We start from the raw sequence: 24,692 nt of genomic DNA on the forward strand, positions 1-24,692 counted from the left end.
AACCTCTGTAGACTCACCATTTCGAGAAACATCAAGTTCTACCAGCTGCATGAAGTTTGCAATTTCTGGGGGGAGCCGTTGAATTTCATTGTCACTAAGACCCAATTTTCTTAACTTCACAAGTTGAAAAAATTGCTGAAAAAAACATAAAAAGTGAAGGTTAACAAATTTATATCTACATAAATATGAAGGATTTTAATACACCCTATTTCACATGGGACAAACTAGTCCCTTCGCCTTAAAATTGTCTGAAACAAATACTCTTGGACTTTTTCTACAAGGTTCAGTAATGATGCATATGAAAAACAATTTGCTTCTATTTAAACTGCTTATTAATATTTATCATGTTTATTAATATTTCAACATGCTGCATGAGGAAAAATATTCCATTATTTTAATACAATAAAATAGCAGAAATAAAAAAAAAAAAAAAAGAAAATCAATACCATACTAGAGACCCCATTTCTACAACACATGACTTCACCAAGAAGTGAATAAGTGAAATATCACTGCAGCAATTAAAAAGTTAATACAGAGAGAGGGTATCAACTTGCACAGTATAGGAATACCTGAACTAGTCTAAGCATAAGAAAAGGACATGGACCACCAAGTATGGCACGAGGCCTAACAGCAAGTACTAAAATGAGCAAATTTCCCGGACCAAGGGGTTCTTATATTGCAAGCTCATGTATAGGAGTAACTAAACTTTGCTGTATAAGTCACCCAAGGTGACTTGACACAGTCGTGAATATAAAAACAAGTAAATCCTGTTTGCAGCATGTTTTGGTCTATTCAGGAACACGCACTGTTTACCCTACACATTCTCTCATTTAATAATGTACCTCAGCCGTATCCTCCCCAGCTCAGTAAATATTTCAGCTATGGAAGGAACAATTGTAGAGATCCATGTATTGGAGATGACATGTAGATTGTAAGCCCGCATGAGCGGATTATGATGGTGCTATATAAATACAAAACAATTATATATGAAGATTCCACTTCTGGTGATGCAAAGTCGTGCTTGGGGTAAATAGGATTTAGGTCTCCAAAATCAAAGGAAATATCTCTCACACAAGGTAATGCATGTGATATGCTCAATTTATTCATCTCATTCAGCCAACTAAAGTTATTTATTTTTAGCAGCTCCCATTCCACAATACTAAAATCGTCACAATTCCAAAAGGTTATATTATCTTTTAATATGTAGTATGGATTTTATTTGAATCAAACATGGGGTTCAGTTATTTCATCGGAAGCCATAAGTGTTACACCAAAAGCAGAAAGTGTAAATGAGTGGTAGACATGCTTCAACCACAGCACTTGCACGTCTGAATGTCGTCGTCTGGTGGTATTGCAGCTCCGGTTTGGTAAGCAGTACCAGGTGAGGAAATTAAGAATAAGAACCAGATCAGTGTCTGCTCCAATTGCTGATCCATCCTAGGTAACAGGCCCCTCATTGTATCTTAAGAACCTCCATCGATATACTATATTTAAAGTCACTTTGGGTGTGGGTAAATGTAACAATCATTTATATTAACCCACCCTCCCAAAAAAAAAAAACTATTGTACAGAAGTTGGGGCTTTAAGTGGTACTCAAAATCATCTTAAGACATGCAGGAAAATATTACCAAAGTCATATGCTGCAGAAGATCAGAACACATGCTCTACCTGAAATTGCAAATTATTTAGAAGGTAGGCTGTAAACATTTTCATTCTGGATCTCGTAATCCAGAATGTATTTAAAACAAAAAAATAGATGACCAATGGCAAGCATGTGTTTTTGAAGAAAAAATTTTGTCCTGACTGTACATGTTTTGCCCAACACCTGATATGTATGGCTTTGATCATACAAGATCAAGGAAAGTACCTCAGGTCCAAGATCTATCATCCGAATTTAAAATGTTATTCTGTTTGGCCTGTTACAAAAAGAATAGTTACAGCAGGGTGTAAGGAACTTAAATTATGTGCACAGGTTAGAAAAGAATAAGCAGGTTGACTATATGGCCCAACAGGGGTGTGCATAAGAGATCCATGGCAGCAAAGATTTTACTGTAGCCATGCAGTACATTATCAGTAAGAATCCACTTTGAGGGCAGAGAGTCTCTCTCGTTCTTGCATGTAGTAATAGTTGAACACAATATTTAAGTGTCGGAAAAGTGCCAGTGCTTTCTGTACAAATCTGCTATGCCACTTGTGTGTGAGAGATTTTATATATATTATAGAAGTCTCTGTTGATGTAATGGTCAGGTGTCCCAATACTTTTGTCAATATAGTGTGTGTGTGCGCGCGATATATATCACACACACACACACATATATTTCCTTTTATTTGCCAACCTGCCCCCAGTTATGCACATTTATATGCCACCCTGCCTCCCTGATATGCCTCATACCCCCCTAAATGCCACTCTGTCTCCCTGATATGCCTTATAACCCCCTATATGCCACTCTGGCATTTAGGGGTTAAGAGGCATATCATGAGACAGAGTGGCATATAAGGGGGTATAAGTGCTTCTGACTCCCTGGTCTCTGGTGGGGGCAACGGGTGTTCTGCCGGAACTTCTATGAGCACCGGACAGTCATGTGTTAGACCTCATTTGAGGTCTGATTAGAAGACGACCTCGGTTATAAGACGAGGGGTATTTTTCAGAGCAAATACGGTATTTGTGAGGTCAGGCACTGATGTTGGAGAAGGCCTGGCTCACAATCTCTGTTCCAGTTCATCCCAAACGAGTTTGATGGGGTTGAGGTCAGGGCTCAGTACGGGTAAGTCAAGTTCTTCCACACTAAAACTCATCCAACCATGTCTTTATGGCTCTTGCTTTGTGTACTGGGGTACAGTCATGCTGAAATAGAAAAGGGACTTCTCCCAAACTGTTCCCACAAAATTGGAAGCATAGCATTGTCAAAAACATCTTGGTATGCTGAAGGGGACATACCAAAACATTTTGGACAACGCTATGCTGTCAACAGTATTAGTAATGTGAACATGTCTGAACACAATGATTTCATGCAGCTGTTTATAGAGAGAACTGTAAAACCACCAGATATAACAAAGCAACAATAATCTCCAGTTTAAAAAAAATGCTACATACATGGAAATTTGTGACTGAAATGGCATGATGGGAGTGGGAGCATTTGTGAGGATGTCCTTGGGTTTGGCATCAGGAGGACACATACAATACAGGTTAACCCCTTAAGGACCGGGCTCATTTTTCGTTTTCTACCCTGTGGGACCGAGGCTGTTTTGACACTTTTGTGGTGCTTGTGTTCAGGTGTAATTTTCTCCTCACCCATTTAGTGTACCCACATAAGTTATATATTGTTTTTTTCAGGACAAGATGGGCTTTCTTCAGATACCATTATTTTGATCGTATCATCTTATTTACTATAAAAAAAATAAAAAAAACATGGTGAAAAATTGAAAAAAAAGACATTTTATGACTTTTATTTGAAAAATCTTTTACTCACCTAAAAAAGCAAGTAAAAAAACTAGCTAAATAGATTCTACTACTTGTCCTGAGTTTAGAGATACCCAATGTTTTTATGTTTTTTTGCTGTTTTTTGTACGTTATAGGGCAATAAGTACAAGCAGCGTTTTATGATTTCCAAATCTTTTTTAACAAATCTGGTCAGTCTGCCTACATCTCCTCTTTGGAACATCTTTGAAGCCGGTTAACTCAATTTAACCCATTAAAACCATATATTTTTGAAAACTAGACACCCCAGGGTATTCCAAATGCTGTTATTTTAACCCTTTCCATGCACCAATTATACAACTACACTTTGTCAAACTTTGTAATAGTAATTTTTTTTATTTTTTTTCCACACAAATTGTACTTTAGTTATAGATATACAGGTTCTGGTATATGTCACTATCAAACAACACCCCAATGTGTGTTCAGGAACATCTCCTGAGTACAGCGATACCCCACATGCATGGGTTTGTCAGATTGTTTGGCTGGTAAAAGGCTACTTTTGGGGCATGCGTAATTCAGGTGGTCATTTGGTCATTCTGCCTCCATCTCCTCTTTGGAATATCTTTGAAGCCGGTTAACTCAATTTAACCCATTCAAACCATATATTTTGGAAAACTAGACACCCCAGGGTATTCAGAATGCTGTTATTTTAACCCTTTCCATGCACCAATTATACAACTACACTTTGTCAAACTTTGTAATAGTAATTTTTTTTTCCACACAAATTGTACTTTAGTTACAGATATACAGGTTCTGGTATATGTCACTGTCAAACAACCCCCCAATATGTGTTCAGGAACATCTCCTGAGTGCAGTGATACCCGACATGCATGGGTTTGTCGGGTTGTTTCAGATTTAAAATGCCACATTTGGGAAGTGCGCTTTTTTTCTCCATTTTGGTCAGTCTGTACCTATGCCCTATCTGTGAGCTAGGCCACTCCAATTTACCCCATCAGCCATTTTTTTATATATTAGACACCCCTTGGGTATTTGAAGTGCTTTTATTTTAACTCTTTGAGATTTTTGAGAAATTTTAGCACTTGCTCAAAATAATAAACTTTATTTTTTAATTTTTTTTATTTTTTTAATACTTTTTTTATATTTTTTTTACACATTTTGCTGGTACTGGATGGTTCATCTAGTGACATCACTGCATAATTATTTTTAAATGTTAGCACATTTTTTTTTTTTTATTTTTTTTTTGAATATTTTACTAATCACATAGTGATTAGAAAGCTGGGCTCCATTGACTTGCATGGTTGAATGCAGTACCTGTATTCAACCAGCAAGTGGAGCCAGTTCTCTAGAGGGTCTGGAGACCATCTAGCAAACTTTTTCTTGTTTGTTTTTTCTACAGAGCGGCGGCCATCTTACTTGATGGCGAAGATCACCGGCAGCTGCGGCTGTGACCGCTCTCCGGAGCGGTCACAGCCCACCTAAAGGTAAGTGTTTGGTGTCGCTGGATGCCTCCTGATCGAGGCATTCCAGCGACACCATTTAAGTTTAGGAGGCGATCGCTGATCGCCTCCTAAACGCTTTTAAAACGGGCGTCCGCCGCCATACAATGTATGGCGGCTGTTGACGCCCCGGGGAGGGGCCAGAGATGGCCCCCGATGCCGATCTCGGCCTTGCTGAATGCCTCGACATCGAGGCATTGCAGCAAGGCCGTTTAAGCGAAGAAAGTGATCCTTGATCACTTTCTAAGCTTATTTAACTTTTTGACGGTTCAGGACCGTCAAAGGTCATTTAGTGACCTTCTCGTCATGACGGTCCTGAACCGGCAAAGGTCGCGAAGGGGTTAAGACAAGCTGCGTTTTCTAATTCACCAAGTGTAATAGGAAACCAGCTACGTCTTGGTGAGATACAAAGCCTCACAAATTTCACTACTTGATAGAGGGAAAGCTGGTAACAATCACTTTATTCACTGAGAAGCAGAATCTATACCCTAGTCTGGTGTACCAGTGATAAAAGTAATCCCTGGGATGCTTGGACATCATTAAACCACACCTGAAACCCCTAATTAGTACTTACAAGTAACATAACTAAATATTTTTACCTCTGATAAGTAATGGTCTGCATAAGAGCACAACTCACTATTTTTTTAGTTTTTTCTCTGTACTTTTGTGAAAGAGGAGGCACATTGATTCTCGGTGCAGCTGGTGATGGGCAAAGCGCAGGTATTTATATACAAAAGGAAAGAGTGGGCCGATTTGTTCTGAACTGCCATTGATTTGTTTCTACATATTCATCAGCATGTACCGTATTTGCTCGATTATAAGATGACCCTGATTATAAGACGACCCCCCAAAATCTGAATATTAACTTAGGAAAAAAAGAAAAAGCCTGAATATAAGACAACCCAAAAGGAAAAAAGTTTTACCAGTAAATGTTAATTCATGTAAACTATTTTTTTTTAATAAAAGCTATGATTGAGAAAAATATTTTTTTTGTTTTTATTTCTTGTATTTTCCAACCTGTCCCCCAGTTACGCACATCTGCCCCCAGGCTTGCCACTCCAATATGGCACTGTGGCCCATGATATGCCTTTTAACCCTCTATATGCCACTGTGCCCCATGGTATGCCTTTTGACCCCCTATGTGCCACTCTGCCTCCAGAAATGCCTTATACCCCTATATCCCATTCTGGCATTTAGGGGGTTAAAATGCATATTATGGGGCAGAGTGGCATATAGGGAGGTATAAGGCATTTCAGGAGGCAGAGTGGCATTAAGGGAGTTAAAAGGCATTGTATCGAGCACTGCCTCCAGAAATGCTTTATACTCCTATATGCCACTCTGGCATTTAGGGGGTTAAAAGGCATATTATGGGGCAGAGTGCCATTATAGGGAGGTATAAGGCATTTCAGGAGGCAGAGTGCTCTATTAAATGCCCCCTTAACGCCACTCCAGAAATGCCCTATGCCCCCATCTAACACACACACACCCTATACCCCCATTTAACTAACACACACACACTCTCTCTCTCTCCCCTCTCTTACCGGTGCTTCCAGCCGGGGCAGCGGGTTGACGTCGCCTTCCGCTGCAGCCAGAAGGAGGTGGAGTTGGCAGCGGGGGTTTGTATGCGTCCGTCGCGTATACTTTCCCCGGCTGACAGTCGGGGAAGGTCTACGCGACGGACGCAGACAACCCCCATGCTAGCCACACCTCCTTCCGGCTGCAGCGGACGTTGTCTACGCGAATCACGTAGACGTCAACCCGCTGCCCCGGCAACACAGCAGGAAGCACCGGTAAGTGTGTGTATGATGGGGGGGGTGAGACAGGAGGATCCAGGTCCCCTGCAGCGGTGCAGGGGATCTGGATCTTAGTCTCCCAATCAGACCTCTATTTGAGGTCTGATTAGAAGACGACCCCGATTAGAAGACGAGGGGTATTTTTCAGAGCATTTGCTCTGAAAAAAACCTTGTCTTATAATCGAGCAAATACGGTATATATCAGTACAAGTTCCAAAATCTGAAACTTAAAGGGCAATATAGTATGCTTTTTGATTTCCAAAGTGAAGTTGTTTTAGGGGTACTTGAGTTTAATATTAGGCATAACTAAAATCAATAAAGCAAAAACTTATTGTGAAAGCATAAATTGTCTGCTGGATTGTATACAAGGTAGTTGTCTAACAGATTGTGTTTGGAGCCTTAAACTGAAGTCAATTCTTTTCATTGGACCAATATACAAAAAAAGTTATACACGCTTTCAGGACCTCAAAGGTAAGGTGGATTTTGAACAAGCGACCACTGATGCCCTGAACACTTATGTAAGGTTACATCTTTTTCCATGTTGGTCCAATGAAAAGGTATCAACTTTATTTAAAGATTTTATTTTCTCTAAGGCTAGTACTACTAAATAATTTTATCTTATCTGAATGTAATAATTATAGACTTGGGCAAATGGGCAATTTTTTTGTTTCATTTTTGGCCCGTTTGTTTCCTAGATAATGAAGATAGCGTTTCACTTTCTTTGCGAATCTGTCTTCATTATTCTGGCCTCCAGGAGTATTTCCACCAAAAGGAGTGGAGTCACAGAGAGCAAGAGCGAAAAAAGTGAGGGTAAAAACCCCAACAAAAACGCAAACAAAATTGCGTATCTCACTGCTTCGTTTACATTTGTTTTGTTGGACATTTGTAAGAATTAAGAAAATTGGAAAATTTTGTTAGACTTGAACATTCAGATTTGTCCAGATTTTAATACACTACATAGATTAATTGAGTGCACTGCACTATAACCTATAATATATAATATAATATATACATAGGACATAGGAGTTGGAAATCTTAAGCAGAAGCTTGTCCTGTGTCTCGTTTACACTATTGTTTTCTCAAGAAGGCATGAGTGTACAAGCATTCTCCCTTTCAGTTCATATTGTTATCTAACTTGTTATCATTATCATAATGGGACCTATTCACTTAATGGGAGGTTTTGCAGACGAGTTGAACATTTTCACTTCCTGATGGCATTATGCATATCAAGGGGAAACCACAGATCTTCTTCTATGGGAAGGGCACTTAAGTGAATAGACCCCAATGGCTGTAATGTTTATACCTTTCACATTATAATGCAAAATTCCTCAATTCATCCGCATCACTTCCCTTAACAGATGAAGAGTGCCCAGCTGTCATGGTTCTATTAGCATAAAGAAATACTACTATACATTATAGTACATTTGTAGTCTGTTAAATTCTATTGCCTTGTCTCTCCAACCAAAATACTAAATTGACTACTATATTTGCCTGTCTGACTGTTACATTATACAAACATATATCAATTCTTACTTTAAAAGAGTTAATGAACCAAGACCTAGCCAGGGAAATGAAAACACTAAAGCTAAGTGCTTCTATACACTCGCTTTTGTGATTCTTGAAAACTAAAAGTTTGATGTCAAGTGCAAATCACACAGAAAATACTTAAAAAAAATGTATTTTTGGCAAAAAAAGCTTAGTGCCATTGAAAATGTATGCAAGCTACCATTCAAACATTTGGGGTCACTTAGCAGTTTTCATAGACAACAAGGACATATCTAATTGTGTAACATAACATAACAAAAAAGTAGTTTCTAATGATTAGCCTTGTAAACTTAAACTTGCACTAGTGAACACAACGTACCATTGGAACACAGGCAGTAGTGTATCTAGCACCAGGTGCCACCATGCCGGCACCCCTCCAGAGAATGACAATAATGTCTAGACCTGAAACAACGAATCGATAAAATCGATAATAATCGATAACGGGAATCGTTGTCGACGATTTCCGTTATCGATTAGTCGGTGTAGCGCTCGGCTTTCACTTACCTCTGCCAGCGTTCCCCCGTTTCTGCTGCAGAGCTCTGTAGTGTCCGTCTGCTTGAAGTTACGTAATGACGGATGTGACGCGCTGTGAACGATGAAGATTTGAATAAAGTTTTGCGGTTGAACGTTGTAAGTGGAACGATAGAGAGAGAGAGAGAGAGAGAGAGAGAGAGAGAGAGAGAGAGAGAGAGAGAGAGAGAGAGAGAGAGAGAGAGAGAGAGAGAGAGAGAGAGAGAGAGAGAGAGAGAGAGAGAGAGAGAGAGAGAGAGAGAGAGAGAGAGAGAGAGAGAGAGAGAGAGAGAGAGAGAGAGAATATGATTGCCGGGTGGGAAGAGTGTGGGTGGGTGCAGGGCATTTCATTAAATTATTAAATATTTTTTTATCCGATTAATCGAAAAAATAATCGGCCGATTAATCGATTATTAAAATAATCGTTAGTTGCAGCCCTAATAATGTCTACTGCGCTCACTGCACCGGAAGGACAGGACACAGAAGAAGAAGAGCCAAGAGGAAGAACGAAAAGGAGGGGGAAAAGGAGCTGTAGCAGGGAAAGTGACAGTGACAGGAAAGATAGGAAGACATTTAGCGAGAGTGAATGTTTGTGAATGAGTGTGTGTGATAGCATGGATGTGTAAGTGTGTGGGGGGACAGCATGGGATAGGGAGGCTGTAAACTCACTTCTACCATGCCCAGGTTCCAGCATGTACTGGCTGCCTGGGCATGATAGGAGTGTGATTGCTGTTAGCAATTAATATATATATATATATATATATATATATATATATATATATATAGGGTTTTTTTCCCCAATTTTGGTTAACCACACCTAATAAAAGTAACACCAGAATCGGACAGAAAAATTAAACAATATTAATAGAAAAATCTTAATGCTTTAGCATACCAAGACATTTTGGACAATGCTATGCTTCAGCACAGAGAGCTGACCTCCACCTCATTGAACACCATTGCGATAATCTGAAAAAGAGATGGCAAGCAACGTCTTCTAGGTAGGCTACTCGGGTACAATTCAATTAAGGCATACCGCTATATCAAGCCCCATATGCCAAACGTGCACAATACACTTAATCACAGGCGTATGGTTAAGCGCACATTATACATGAAACAAGTCAGGGAGTTGGAAGTGCTTTGAAATATTTGGGAATTAAATTCCTCAATGACTCAGCTTTCACATAAATCAAATATTTAAGGAAATTATACATCAAATATACATTTAATTATGATACTGTTTGAGAGGTTCTCAAGGGTGCTTTATAATCAAGGCACAAAGCATTCTATATTTTAAAAAAGTTACCTAGGCTGTCTGCATTGATGTAGTTACCATGGTAACTAAAAGAGAAAAATACTGATAATTGTGAACCAAAGTCACACATCGAATTCTAAAGGAGCACTTTTGCTGAGTGTATGGGTGTTTATCAGTTCTACCAAGCAACATGATAAAAATACAGTACTATGCAATGTAAAAAAAAAAAAAAAAAGCGGACACGACAGGAGATGGGCATCGTCACAATATGCATTTAGGTATTCAAATGAATCCACCAGTTTCCGTATTCCATGACTATCCCAAAACATGCTTCCAATCTCATTTGGTTGAAATGGCTGCACAGTGATAAGAGAATGTTCTTAGAGACCATTTAATGAAAGTAAGCAGAAAGCAATTAACTGACCTAGAGGTTGCAGCAGCTCCACTCCTTCATGGTCTGAAATTCTGTGCCAATGATTGGCTGCTTAAAGCAACCAGTGTCAGAAAATCACTTCTATTGAAATCAATGCGAGTGCTTGTGAAACATGAAAATAAGAGCATCACAACACGCAGGGAGATCTCCTGCACCCAACTAGCTGGGCTAGTAAGTTAATTTTCTGGATAGGGCATTTTTCCCTAGTGAGGGATGAAAAAACAAATGTGAAATGTGTGTCAAGAAATAAAGATGGATGCCCCCACAAGCAGAAATATCTAGAATAAATATATCAGTCTGTAAATACAATTGTATGGGTTTACTTAAATAACTTAACTATAAAGGGTTTGGCAATTAACAGGCGTTTAAATGTAATGTTACCATCGTCACAAATAAGACACCTCGGCTGGACTTTTCAGGATCAAATAATCAGGACATTAGAGCTGCCAATAAGCTATTACACAATATATGATCAATGCACTACGGTAAGGCGAGCGCCTTACTCCTGTGGTCTCTAGGACAGGCAAGAACTATGTACACATTTCGCTTCCACGGCTTCTTGGCCATTAGCCAACTCCTATGACATGCTCCCATTACACTTCAGGTTACAATCCAGACACAGGCTTGGAAAAGAAAGGTCATATAAAACAATTATATTTATTTTCTCTTCAAATGCAACTAGGACTTTGGTTCGGTGGCAAAGCAAGCACAAATGACACAGAACAGCACATTTAATTGAAAGCCATCTAGTTAGCTACAGTACACAGCCATTAGGCTCCGTGACAGCTGGATATAGCATTGTAATAATGTTTAAATGAGCCAAACACCATAAAGGATCATCAGTTCTTCTGCGCAGGAGATGGTAGTTCCTTCCTTATTACTTAAACTAGATGACAAAGCACAAATTAGCATTTTCTATTGTAATGTTGCCTTGTTTACTGCCTCCAGGTGACCGAAAAGATACTCATGCATCTTAATGTTAGACAAATGATCCGTGAATATGTTTATATTGTAAATTGCTACTATGAAAGGTATGTAAAATTTGGATTTATGCCTAGTTTCACATTAGTGAAAGAAAATTAAACTACAAAAAAAGGAATCCAAGCTACACAGACTCTAGATTTAAGAAATAGAGTACATTGGAAAAAAAATAGAATGGGAAGAATAGGAATGGAAAAAGAGGGTGCCATCTTCAATACCTGTGGCTTCCCTAAGCCAAGGCTGCCCAAAAAATCCAGACTAAAAGCAGTCCACTAGGTGGCTCAATTAGAACAAAAGTAATCTGGTCTTCTTGAGCCAGGAGGTTCTAGCAGAGGGTTCCTTCAATCTCAACTCTGGTGCTCTACCACAAATTAATTTTCAAAGAACACTGGTTTGCAGGTTATTGCCCACAAGGAGAGATTTCTATACCATGCAGGGTGTAATAAATAATAAAAAATGGAAAAAAAAAATAAAAAAAAAGTGCGCTAACATTTAAAAATAATTATGCAGTGATGTCACTAGATGAACCATCCAGTACCAGCAAAATGTCTAAAAAAAATATAAAAAAGTATTAAAAAAATAAAATAAAAAAATAAAGTTTATTATTTTGAGCAAGTGCTAAAATTTCTCAAAAATCTTAACAAAGAGTTAAAATAAAAGCACTTCAAATACCCAAGGGGTGTCTAATATATAAAAAAAAAAATGGCTGATGGGGTAAATTGGAGTGGCCGAGCTCAAAGATAGGGCATAGGTACAGACTGACCAAAATGGAGGAAAAAAAGCGCACTTCCCAAATGTGGCATTTTAAATCTGAAACAACACGACAAATCCATGCATGTCGGGTATCACTGCACTCAGGAGATGTTCCTGAACACATATTGGGGTGTTGTTTGACAGTGACATATACCAGAACCTGTATATCTATAACTAAAGTACAATTTGTGTGAAAAAAAAAATAAAAAAAATTACTATTACAAAGTTTGACAAAGTGTAGTTCTATAATTGGTGCATGGAAAGGGTTAAAATAACAGCATTTGGAATACCCTGGGGTGTCTAGTTTTCAAAAATATATGGTTTGAATGGGTTAAATTGAGTTAACCCACTTCAAAGATATTCCAAAGAGGAGATGGAGGCAGAATAACCAAATAACCACCTGGATTACGCATGCCCCAAAAGTAGCCTTTTACCAGCCAAACAATCTGACAAACCCATGCATGTCGGGTATCGCTGTACTCAGGAGATGTTCCTGAACACATATTGGGGTGTTGTTGGACAGTGACATATACCAGGACCTGTATATCTATAACTAAAGTACAATTTGTGTGAAAAAAAAATAAAAAAAATTACTATTACTATAAGGCTAGGTTTCCACTTGGGTTTTTGTCCGGCGTTTTTTTCTTGATGAAAAACGCCAGGAAAACTGCCAAGAAAACTGCCACTGCATTTACCTGCGTTTTGGCGTTTTTTCTGCAGTTTTTTCTGGCGTTTTAGCCTTTCTGTGGAAATTGCTTTTTTTGACCTTATTCAGTTTTTCCAGCCTTTACAAGTTAGAAGTTTCACCCAGCTAAAAGGGATTAGGATAAATGGCAGGTATCTGCCCTCTCCTGATGTCATTTACTTGGTAGACCCTTTTGTCTCTTTTCTGTGGTTTGTAAGGCATGCTTTATTTCGAATGTCTGCTCCTCTGGGAAGATTGGCCCCAAATGATGGTGCAAATTGTTTGCTGTTGCTTTTGGCACGCAGGATCCAGTTGATGCGTCGGGTATGTTTGTTTGTAATGGCATGTTTGTTCCAAATGGTGTAAAATTCAATATGAACCAGTCCAGGACTTTGTTTTGTGTGAAACTGTTTGTTTTCAGCCTATTTCTCGTAGGACACACAGATACTGGGTCCATCCTCTGCATTGTAACTGTGGAAAAAACGCCATAAAAAACGCCAAGGCAATAAACCCACATGGCTTTTTCATGGCGATTTTTCTCTCCCATAGACTTCTATTGGAGAAAAACGCCAAGATTTCTTGCAAAAAACGCCAGAGTGTCAACATGCTGCGATTTTGAAAAACTGCCACAGAGCCCAAAAAAGCAGAAAAACGCCAAAGAGGACTGAAAAAACGCCGAACAGAAAAACGTCAAGTGTAAATGGCATTTTGCGATTTCCTATTGAAGAACAGCTAACATCTGGCTGCAGGCGTTTTTCACTAAAAAAACGCCAGGTGGCGCTATTGGCGTTTTTATGGGCGTTTTTAGCAAAAAAAAACCAAGTGGAAATCTAGCCTAATTGGTGCATGGAAAGGGTTAAAATAACAGCATTTGGAATACCCTGGGGTGTCTAGTTTTCAAAAATATATGGTTTGAATGGGTTAAATTGAGTTAACCGGCTTCAAAGATATTCCAAAGAGGAGATGGAGGCAGACTGACCAGATTTGTTAAAAAAGATTTGGAAATCATAAAACGCTGCTTGTACTTATTGCCCTATAACTTACAAAAAACAGCAAAAAAACATAAAAACATTGGGTATTTCTAAACTCAGGACAAGTAGTAGAATCTATTTAGCTAGTTTTTTTACTTGCTTTTTTAGGTGAGTAAAAGATTTTTCAAATAAAAGTCATAAAATGTGTTTTTTTTTCAATTTTTCACCATTTTTTTTAATTTTTTTTATAGTAAATAAGATGATACGATCAAAATAATGGTATCTGAAGAAAGCCCTGAAAAAAAACAATATATAACTTATGTGGGTACACTAAATGGGTGAGGAGAAAATTACAGCTGAACACAAGCACCACAAAAGTGTCAAAACAGCTTCGGTCCCACAGGGTACAAAACGAAATATGAGCCCGGTCCTTAAGGGGTTAAAGCATATGTAATATGCCGAGGGGTAGCAAAAAAATACAAAATAAAAAAAAGCCCAACCCTGCCGTTGCCCAACAGTAAAACATGTTTATTTTCAAGAGGGAAGAACCAGCAACTGGAAAAGGTAGATAAGTGTTTGGCACTCACATTTAAAAACAAAAAAATAGAACATTTGTGAATCACTATAGCCCATCAAACATCCTGTGTCTATTCTCACTGAAAAATATGCAGTCATTGGGGTCATCATCTAGTGAGCACAGGGATATACAAACACGTCTGTAGATTGTAAGCTTGCGAGCAGGGCCCTCCTTACCTAATGTAAGGCTGATTTTTTATGGAATATCTTCATAGGCATACTAAGGCTCTTCATCAGCAACCATCACTCCTATGTGCTGATCCAGGTTTAAAGAGCTAATTGCTCGTTAGAAACCCCTTTTTTTAAATTATGCTAGCAGTCAGCTGCTTTCATGGAAAATAAAATATCTATGTGACCCAAATCTTAGCTAGTAGTTTATATTCACCCACAAAAACAAACCTCCATAAAAGGACCAGAGAATTTTACTTTTTCCTGTTGCCATGAATCTTTTAGGCCTATTTGGTGTAAATAATTGGCCTATCATCTCAGCTGCATCGTCAGCTATTTTTCTCCTACTCTACACCATTATTCAGCTTGTAATTTTAAAACACTAACGGTTTCCAGAATCTAGAAATTTGCTTTATTTTGCAAAGAATAAGTAAATTGTATGTGGAGCAATCCAGTAATTAAACAATTTTTATGTTAAAATTCAGACTTTTAGCAATTATATGATCAACGAGAGTACAATTATTTGCACTGCAAAAAAAACAGTAAATTCAGTCTAGCATCTGCACCGGCTTTTGACATGCGTTTCCAAATGTATGTCTGCGCCATAACTCACTTTCTTACGAACATACAATATTTATGAACAAACATCAACAAAATACCTGAAAATACCCTTTTCCCCACTATTTAGTTGCAAAAAAAAAAGAAAACGAAACAAAAAAGGCAGGGAGGGCAGGGCAGCATTCTCATACAGATTAAAGGAACAGTCATGTTTCGTTTTGAAGCTCAAGGTACGTGCTTCGTGTGTAAAGAAATCCGAAGGTGTGGTCTTCCGTCAAACACCTGTTCAAAAACATCACGCAGCTCCCAATCGTAAGAGTCTCACCTTAGTGGAGCTTTAATCGATTCCCCCTCTCACTCACAACAGCCAAGTCAGGTGTAGATTTTCCCGACATCACATTTGCGTCTACTAAATCTGTTAGCGAAGTTAAGTGTAAATGTCCCTGTCCAAAAATCTTACTGCCCAAGAACGTTTAAGTCTAATAGAACAGCCAGCCATAGCATACCGGTGACCTAGACAGTTTACCGCCTGCAGGCTGGCCTGTGTTAAAAAGCACGTTTCATATCAAAATGCCATATCAATTTATAAAGTTGCATGGGCTCTTTGGATAGACAGATGGGACTTTTCACTTAAGGGAGTTCAAAAGAGAAACAGTTCTCATTAGGAGTAAAGTGCTTATGATGGCTGAAGTGTGCCTTTAATCATACCCAAGGTCTGCACATCATATTTGCTTAGCTATGTCAGAGAAGACATTAGGGATCCCAAATTCAGACATTAAAAACCTAAGCTGCCAGGAAGACCATGTTAACCACTGGTCTACCAATTAAGGCTTTTGTGGTCACCACTAGTAGCGTTGTACGCTTGGGAGTGGGGCCTCTTTACCTAATGCATGGGTTTGTATCCTTAAAATACATTGGAATCTAAATTCAGTTTTTAGTCATGCCCGTATGGATTCAAGTGGATTCAAGTGAATTTTGTAATGAGATTTTGTGTGTATATATCATACACACACCTAGATGGATACAAAGATTGAGAAGAGATCCGTTAATCTCTGATCACTTCTATTACTTCTATCTACGCTTCACCACAGCAGCGGAGAAGGAAACGTGATTTGATCTATCTAGGGCAGCTAAGCTGTAATCAATTTAACAGAGCTTCCATCCAGGAGCACATCATTCTGATTGAGGGTCATGTATACAAAGATTTTGAGCAATCTTGGGGGTCAAAGTGCATCCACTTCTTCTTGCACAAGCACAACTCTGAAACCCTTGATTAAGTTTAATCAAAGCTACATTTTATACATCAAAGTTTCTGAAATGCGTACACGGGATGACGAGTAAAAGTTTGTTCGGTCTGCCAAGGAGATTTTATTTACATTTTTGAATTTTAGACACAAAAACTTCCTGTTTTCAGCCAGAATGAGCTGGAGTGTTTACTTCAACTCCAAGAAGAAAAAACAAAACAAAAACCCCATCATCTTAAGAGTCACAATGAGCATGACATCACTGACATGCACGGATAGTGTTTTAGCTTCATTAATGCCTGGGGAAGGGAGCCAACAACTTGGTCTTGAAAGCTTGCAATTGAACTCTGTTAGCCAATAAATTGTATCATTTTAATTATACTTTTCTCATGCACGGATAATGACAGTAAAAAAGGACATTGGTTTTACGAGTTGGATGAGACAGCCCTGTCACAGATGTTACAATGATTGGATTTATGGATGTAGTACTGAAACGGTGCGTGTCATCTCCATTATATTACATGCCTGCGTTGGCAGCGGTTTATCTTTAGGCACACAAAATGAACGAGAAGTGGCCACACAGACGAACTGTAAATGCTTACAATTTACCTTTTAGACATCCTTCACTAAAAAGCCAGGGGAATGATGTTTATTGTTTACAGAGGAATAGCATATATAATAGTACAGAAAGGCTGGGGGAGGCAGCTGCCCTTATTTAAAACGCCATGAAGCCATTACATAATTGATTTGAGAAACTGTGCAGCTGCTTCGCAGACAAGTCTGCTCCAAAGTAATGAGCCGACTGTTTAGATTAAATGAAGACTGTCACATTCCCCAGTCCTCATTTTGTTGTTTTCACCTGCGGATTAGTTTAAATCCAACCGTTGTTGTTGTTTCCGGTTTATAGGTGGGAGCTGCCATATCGCATTTTAAGTTGCTGACTCGCCCCAAGATATTCAGATTGGCAACCCAGTTATGAAACATTATACAGTGCTGCAGAATATGAAGACGCTATATAATAATAATAATAATAATAATGCTGATGACGCTCTAGGATTCATGGGGGGCAGCAGTGCATGGAGTTCCACAGCTCTAACATCCACCGGATTGTGAGCCTGCATAACCAAAGTAACCTACGAACAGGACATTAAAGTCAGTGGTTTTTAATGCTGAATACTGTGTTTGTTTGCTTTTTACATCATGACAAATAGGCAGCCTGGTTGGCCCTATATAATTCATAGTGATTTCTCACTGATTGAGACCATGCATTAGGACGATGCATGGGCAGCTCACTTCTTGCACATGATATTTTTCAGGGTTGGTCCTCTTCTTTTACTAAACATAACCCTTCTTTCTTACATTTGGGCACATCAGAGCTGCAGCAACCCTTCCAATGTTTTGTGTAGGAAGCATTCTCACTTTTTGGTCACCTTTTGGGTAACCCACTGTTTCAATATGGTACATTTAGGTTGTCTGCCACAACATATATATACCATAATTAACAGTACAGAAGTACTTCTATAACGAATTATGTCAGTTACCTCTGTTAACATTTCTGCTAATCTTAAATACAGCAGTCAGATTACTCTGAATTCTATTTTCCCTTACAATTTTAATTGCCGTAAGCTACCAGAAATGGCTGATTTAGACGTCCAGAAAAGTTGTGAAGGAAGAACGCACATTTTACTTTCAGAAGCAAACTTTTGGAGCTGCCTGTATGCACTGCTACCGTTATTTGACTAATTTTACCTCTTTCAATAAATCAGAAAGGTCATGTTTCTCTAAGCCTGTCAGCTCCTACAGCGCTGGCTCCTTACAGAAAAAAATAAAACATAATAAGCCTCGCTTTGCTGTAATGAACTGGGAGTATGCTGGATGCACTTCATCTCTGCGGTGCCTTAATAGCTCCAAATGCTTGACACTCTATAACGCAACATGACAGAAGACATAATAGCATCGTTTGTTCTCTTCAGCTGTCAGTTCTATTATCAAATTCAATTAATTTTACTCAAAATTTTTTTTAAAAAAAACATTTGTTTCCTGCGTGGACACGAACACTAAGCAGCATGTTTTTTGGCATTCTAGAATTAACGATTGCGCATCCTCCTCGTTAATTTATATTGAAGTATCAGAGGAATAAAATGTATGTACATATATATATTTTACACGCAACAGTACTAGAGCAAACAAAAGGTAACAGCATCAACAACCAACCTCATGTTCTGTGTAATAGAAGGTTTACAGATCACAGTCAATATATGCGTTTTAAAAAACATCTTTACTTATATAACAGTGGAACAGCCATATTAACTTCCAGTTTCTTTAGATCTGCACAATTATTCCTCCCTAACAAATTATTGATGCCCAGGTATTAAATTGCTGATTGTTGGAAGGAGGGCAAGGAAAAGGGAGGCACTATGCTAGTCTGGCCACGTTATGCCACATATCTCCGATTACTTGAGGTACACCAACTTTGGAGTGTGTAAATATATATAATTTAGTAATGAGAGAAAAAAAAAAAAAAGGAGGGAGAAAGATACGTAAGCTGTGCATTATACACCCACTGTATATTATAAATTACATTACTATGTTTATATAATGCAATGTATACTGTAACACTAAGTGCTTCAAAGATCTTAATAACCAAGACATATCACTGACACTTGCATGTTAAAAATTAAATTTGAACCTACGCATCACATCAACTATCCTGCTACAAAAAAACCCATGGGTAAAACAATGCTACTACAATATCATTTTTTTCCAACTTACTGCCTCCCACAATCCCCTTAACTTGAAAATGTACAATACACAAAAAATACATCAAATAAATATATACATTTAACAACATCACTAGCTTCCTACGAAAAAATTAAAATAATTGTTTTAATGCATTTTGTGTTTGTTTTATTATTAAGGAACAAAAAACAAGAAACTAGTTCTCCATCGTGCTAGGCAAAAAAAAAAAAAAAAAGCCTCAGTAATAATGTTATATTTATGTTTTAACACATAAATAGCAATCATTTTTTTTTTTTTTATTACGAACAGCATTTTGTGCTCACTTGTGTGTCACGTGAACATTAAGCATTCCTGAGAAGACATGTATATGAAAAGGACACAAGGCTGGAGACTACACTGCCACACCACCAACTACCAGTCTCCCTACGCAAGGGACAGCAACGCACTCACATTTTGTAGTATGCGCTTGAATTGTAGCATCATCTGAAAACTGTTTCTACTATTATTACTATATTTCTGATTACGGCACAGAAAACAGATTTTGGGGACTAGACTGTTTGTTTACATTTCAGAGAACGCACCTCTTGTCTAAACACCAATCATGCATATGTGATTTCAATTCCCAGGACCAATGCAATGCATTGACATAACATCAAACTACTACCTAGTGCATAGTAAATTACAGCTTGGCACAATCCTGGAGCCAGTTTTTAAATATTACTAGTGGGGCATTGTGTCTTTGATCATAATGAACAATTCCAAGAATTAAAAGTATCCTATGATTGGATTCCTAGAGAGGGTACATTATCTTCATTAGGAGACCAACCAACCACTCAAGGTTTTAACTTTTTTCTCATACTAGACCAGAGGCCGCTCCAGTGTTTGGGAAGCCATGGCTCATACTACCAAACATTATGTGCATATGTTAGAATACCTTCATGCGCCATAAGACAAAAAAAGTAAGACTAGTCTATGCGTTATTGATGCTACAATAACCACCTAAACGGTTTGGGAGCTTTACTGGTGGGAGCCAGGAAGAACCACATTAGGTTATTTGGCACATTAACAAAGCATGCGACTTACTGAAGGAAGGTATACTTTAAAGTCCATGTACCCTGCATGGAAACAAGTAATTCTAGTCCATTTTGTCTGGAATTAATTACAAACGGAATAGGTACTGTTCTTGTTTTTCCTTTCAAGTCACAGAAGCTACTTGAAATTTTCCATAATTACTTACGTCCCTGTAAAGGAAAGTTTCCAAGAACTGACTGGATCTGTGTAACTAATGAGGAGTGTTCTGCAAAACTATTTACACAGCGTGAAGTGGGTAATCCTTGTGCCACTCAAAAAGAAGAAAAAAACATGTGATTGACAAATCCTAGAAGCCAAGGGTCCCAGATTTTTGAATCATTTTATATTGATCTCTATGGGTAGCTCTTTCAGACTAAAAAAAAAAAAAAAAAAAAAAAAAAAAGCATGACTGTTTTTGGCTCCTACTTCTACTGATCTAAAGGAATGATTTAGGATTATGAATAATTTATTACAATATTATGTACTTTAGGTGTCAGAGATCTTATTCACCATTATAGAATATTGTTGAAGTTATAGCTCAGAGGCTATGGCTCCAGCGAGTCAATGGTTTGTTTTTTTTCCCGTTGGTAAATAATTTATTGTGATCTCTTAATTACTTTCAGCGAACTCTGTAAGCTACATAAAATCTGGTTCTCAGCCGACACAAACAAAGCAAGTTTTGTTCATCAGACTTTCTCAGCCACAAAACGGGTCCTTTAAAATGGATATTCACTAACTTTCCATCACTTAGCTTAATGAAGTATTTCTTTAAGGCTTGTGAACTATATCTGTCTCTTATCACATGGTTTAGTGGTACTGCCCTCAATGCTATATATTGAGTAAACAATAGCGCTGGCCACAAAAAATAGTTAAGCAAAGGTAGTTCCATGCTAGCCGTGGGGGGAAAAATGATAGAACTTACTGGCAGAGTAGCAAACCCCACTGTACAATGTAAACACACCTAATGTTTCCAGGAACATCTGTCAAAAAACAGCCATAAACAACATAACCTGTAAGTCTGTTGGGGTTATAGGTAACTGGGATGGGTCAAGCTTAACGGGAATTAAGCAGTTAGTCAATGCATAGATTACTGCGAAGGCCAGATGTTCTGAACAGCAAGGTTCAAAGAGCTTAACAGACGCATTACTTTTCCAGCAACAGGCATAACTATTAACCCACTCTTAATGCTTACAGAAAGGCATTCACCCCAAGACGTCAGCAGTTTATACTTGCTCCTTGCGCTTTTCACATATCAAAAAGATACCGACATTTGAACATAACTTTGTAATGTTACTCCAAGGTGTCTAAGGAAAATTTGCAGAATCATAGAGCTTAGTGAATTTTCATACACAGAATACAAAAGATGTACAGAGAAAATTAATGGTTTGCCCCCTATTACACAAATAAAAACTGACTATACAGCGTTCGCTATTAAAAAGTTCATCCCATTCAGTTTACTTGGCACAGTGCTTAAAATTGCACAGATCTCCAACGTAACACACAACTGTGCAATCACTAAAACGAGCTGTATGAATTTGGCACTTTTATTACCAATCATAACATTAGAACAGGACCAGAACTTCTGCGGGAGAAGAAGCGCAGTCGTCCCAGGTGCAGGGCACACTTGAGAAGCTCAGAGGCAACGTACGTACCTCCATCTATTTGTGGAAGCCGGTGTAACGCCAGCACGGGGTCGGAACTCTGACCCTGCACTAAGAGCCCTAGTTACAACTCTGCATTAGATGCATCATGCCTAGCATCGTCAAATGTCCAAACCCCTAAACGGTTTTGTGACCCAGATGCAGGCACTGTTAATAAAATGTTCAAAAGGAAAGAATAAGATGACAACAGTGCATGAGCTACCCATGTCCATACCGTGCAGTCCAATCCTCAGCACAGAATAGATAGGCCGAATACTTCTTATCTGCCGTCACTTTCTATGTTTCTATCACTGCGGATCCAATGGCGCTTTATGGACATAGCAAAGTCCAAAGTGAGCACTGGAGGCACGATATGGGGGGGGGGTCCTTTTTGCTGAACTGTTACAAAAAAAGTACTAAACATGTTTACGAGGCCACACCTGTGTAATGCACTACCACAAATAAACCAGGGTGTTATGCATAGATTGCAATAAACACAATTTGATGAGACTGAAAATGTACAACATCCATTTGATCTACCATGTAATTTGAGAAACTAAAACAGCAACCTGAGATTTTCCGAGGGAAAAAAACAGGTAGTTTGAGAACAACTGAATCCTTTAAGCACCAGAGAAAAGAAAGGGGAACTGTGTGAATGTGAGCTGGCAGGAGTGGGGCCTTCTGTACCACTTATTTGGGTTATAATCAGACGCCTAGATTCCTTAAAGCATACCATCCCTTGTAGCACAATGCTGAAAATGTGTTTCATTATAAACAAATTAAAAGCAACGTCAACTTTCCAGGGCTCAGGAATGAACATCCAAAAGTCTGATCAAACTCAACTTTTTTTTCTCTCCCCCACATTCTTTAAGGAAGATAAACAAGACATGCCTTTTAGACACACGCATTTCGATGTAGTGCTGATCTCAAGCTGTTAAAACAAAGTGACATATGACATGTACAAGCACACAAGAGGCAGGGTAACAATTATTTTACACGGAAGGCTTCAAGGTCACAAACAATCGTTATTCATTAAACCGACTTGTGCTACCTGGACTTTAGCAGCAGGCCCTGAGAAACCAAATCGATATATGGGCGAGCTGAAGGACAACAGTCACCAGGAAGGAAACTGTAAATATATATTACAAGAATACCCCTCATTCAGGAACATCACCACAAGACAGGAGACAACACATGCCGAGCTCCAGACTAACACTTCCTTGTTATCTATCAAAGTGAGAAACCTCAGGCTCCATCTATGAAACCCAATGACGTGATGGCACCTGTTTATGTAGGAATTAAGGCTCAGCTTTATTATTTAAACAACAGCTAGGGATTTACCAATAGAGATCTATGTAAAACGACACACATGCCAGCTGATCTTTATCAGACTTTTGGAAAACACCTGAAAATTGCCCCGTCCTGACAATGGAGTCCATAGCAACTTTCACATTAATTTACTACGACGTGGAGCTTTAAGCGAGCGGCATCTCATTACATATAAAGAACCATTTTGGCCCTTGTGACATGGGGAAACATCTTACTGGAATAGATCCCTAATTTTTCCTTTTTTTTTAAAAATCAGTGTTGACTTAAAGAAATCAGATCTTTTAATTGAAGTTATTACCCTCTAAGGGGGAGGATAACAGTCTTGTGGCAGTATCTAAGTAATTTGCAATCTATACAATTCTAATTAAAAATGTAATTACTATTCAGATTTATTTAATATTAATATTGACGGGGAGAGGGTATACTTTTAAAACTTGGGTCTCAAAATAACAAAAGAATACCAAGAAAAAAAAGAATGCTTTGGAGCTGATGGAGAACTTCAGAGTTAAATGGCCGTGTTTACAACACAATGGCTACATTAGCAGTTGGTTTGTGGCCTATAACACAATCTAGCCCTTTCTATTAAGAGGCCAAGACCCAGAGGAATACATTGCATGAAAACTTCTAGGTAATGTGCATGTGGTGATGAAGGAAAGTTATCTGATCCATGCAGTAATTAACACATAATTATGTAATGAGAGACAGCGTCATACATGTAAGCTTTGGATAGCTTGATTGAGAAGTGGCTAAACTCACGGTTTGGGGACCAGCTGTTCCCCCATAGGGTCCCCAATGCTCACCTTAGGCAGCTCCCTCAGTTGGTTAGCATCCAGCAGCAGTTCCTCCAGACTCCGGCTGTACCTGTAGATCTCCTCCGGGACAGCGAGTAAGGAGCAGTGCCTCTTATCCATAAACTCCACATGACGGTTACACCGCCACAGGGGGATGCAATGAAACATCCCCGGAAACAGTGCAAACAGCTTGGACCCCACCGTGGCTGTCGGCAGACCTGCCCCAGGTCACTCCCCAAGCGGGTCACCAGATCCCCGGGAAGTCCAGGAAGCTCCCCTAAGCAGGTAACCGAGTTCTCCCAACTCGTCCCGGACTCTCACATGTGGCACAGGTTCCGGGCTCACCTCGTCCCAGCGGGCTCACCTCGTCCCAGCGGGCTCCCGGCACCTTCCCGTAAGGGTCCCAATGGGGGGAGCGAACAGGTCAGAAAGTGAGCTGAGCACGCAGGGCACAACAGTAACCCAACTCCCCTGGTGGACACAATGGACCCAATACAGCTCACGGTCTAGGTCAAGTGACCCACAAGCGCCCCCTCTACTGCGCGTTCAGTGACCCTCTGACTCCGGGTCACAGCCACTCTTCTGCCGCCCACACAACTAAAAGCCAGACCTCGCCGCCTCGGGGGTGTCACCTACTGTCCCGGGAACATGCATGGAAAGCGCCTCGCACTGGCTCACTTGATCCGCTGGTGTCCCCCCCGCCGCCTGGCCGGTAATT

General features: G+C 39.1%; 1 protein-coding gene across 1 annotated transcript in view; it reads right to left on the minus strand.

Moving 5' to 3' along the window:
- Nucleotides 1–24,330, minus strand: part of LRRC1 (leucine rich repeat containing 1) — a 57,800-nt gene extending 33,470 nt beyond the window's left edge. Inside the window, exons 1-2 of the mRNA XM_053458813.1 lie at nt 23,984–24,330; nt 18–135 (exon numbers count right to left, since the gene is read on the minus strand). Coding sequence (XP_053314788.1) covers nt 18–135; nt 23,984–24,142 — 277 coding nt within the window. The 5' untranslated portion in view covers nt 24,143–24,330. The remainder of the gene's footprint in view (nt 1–17; nt 136–23,983) is intronic.
- Nucleotides 24,331–24,692: the final 362 nt, after the last annotated feature.

Source organism: Spea bombifrons, chromosome 3 (assembly GCF_027358695.1).
Source record: "Spea bombifrons isolate aSpeBom1 chromosome 3, aSpeBom1.2.pri, whole genome shotgun sequence".
Lineage (NCBI taxonomy): Eukaryota > Metazoa > Chordata > Amphibia > Anura > Pelobatidae > Spea > Spea bombifrons.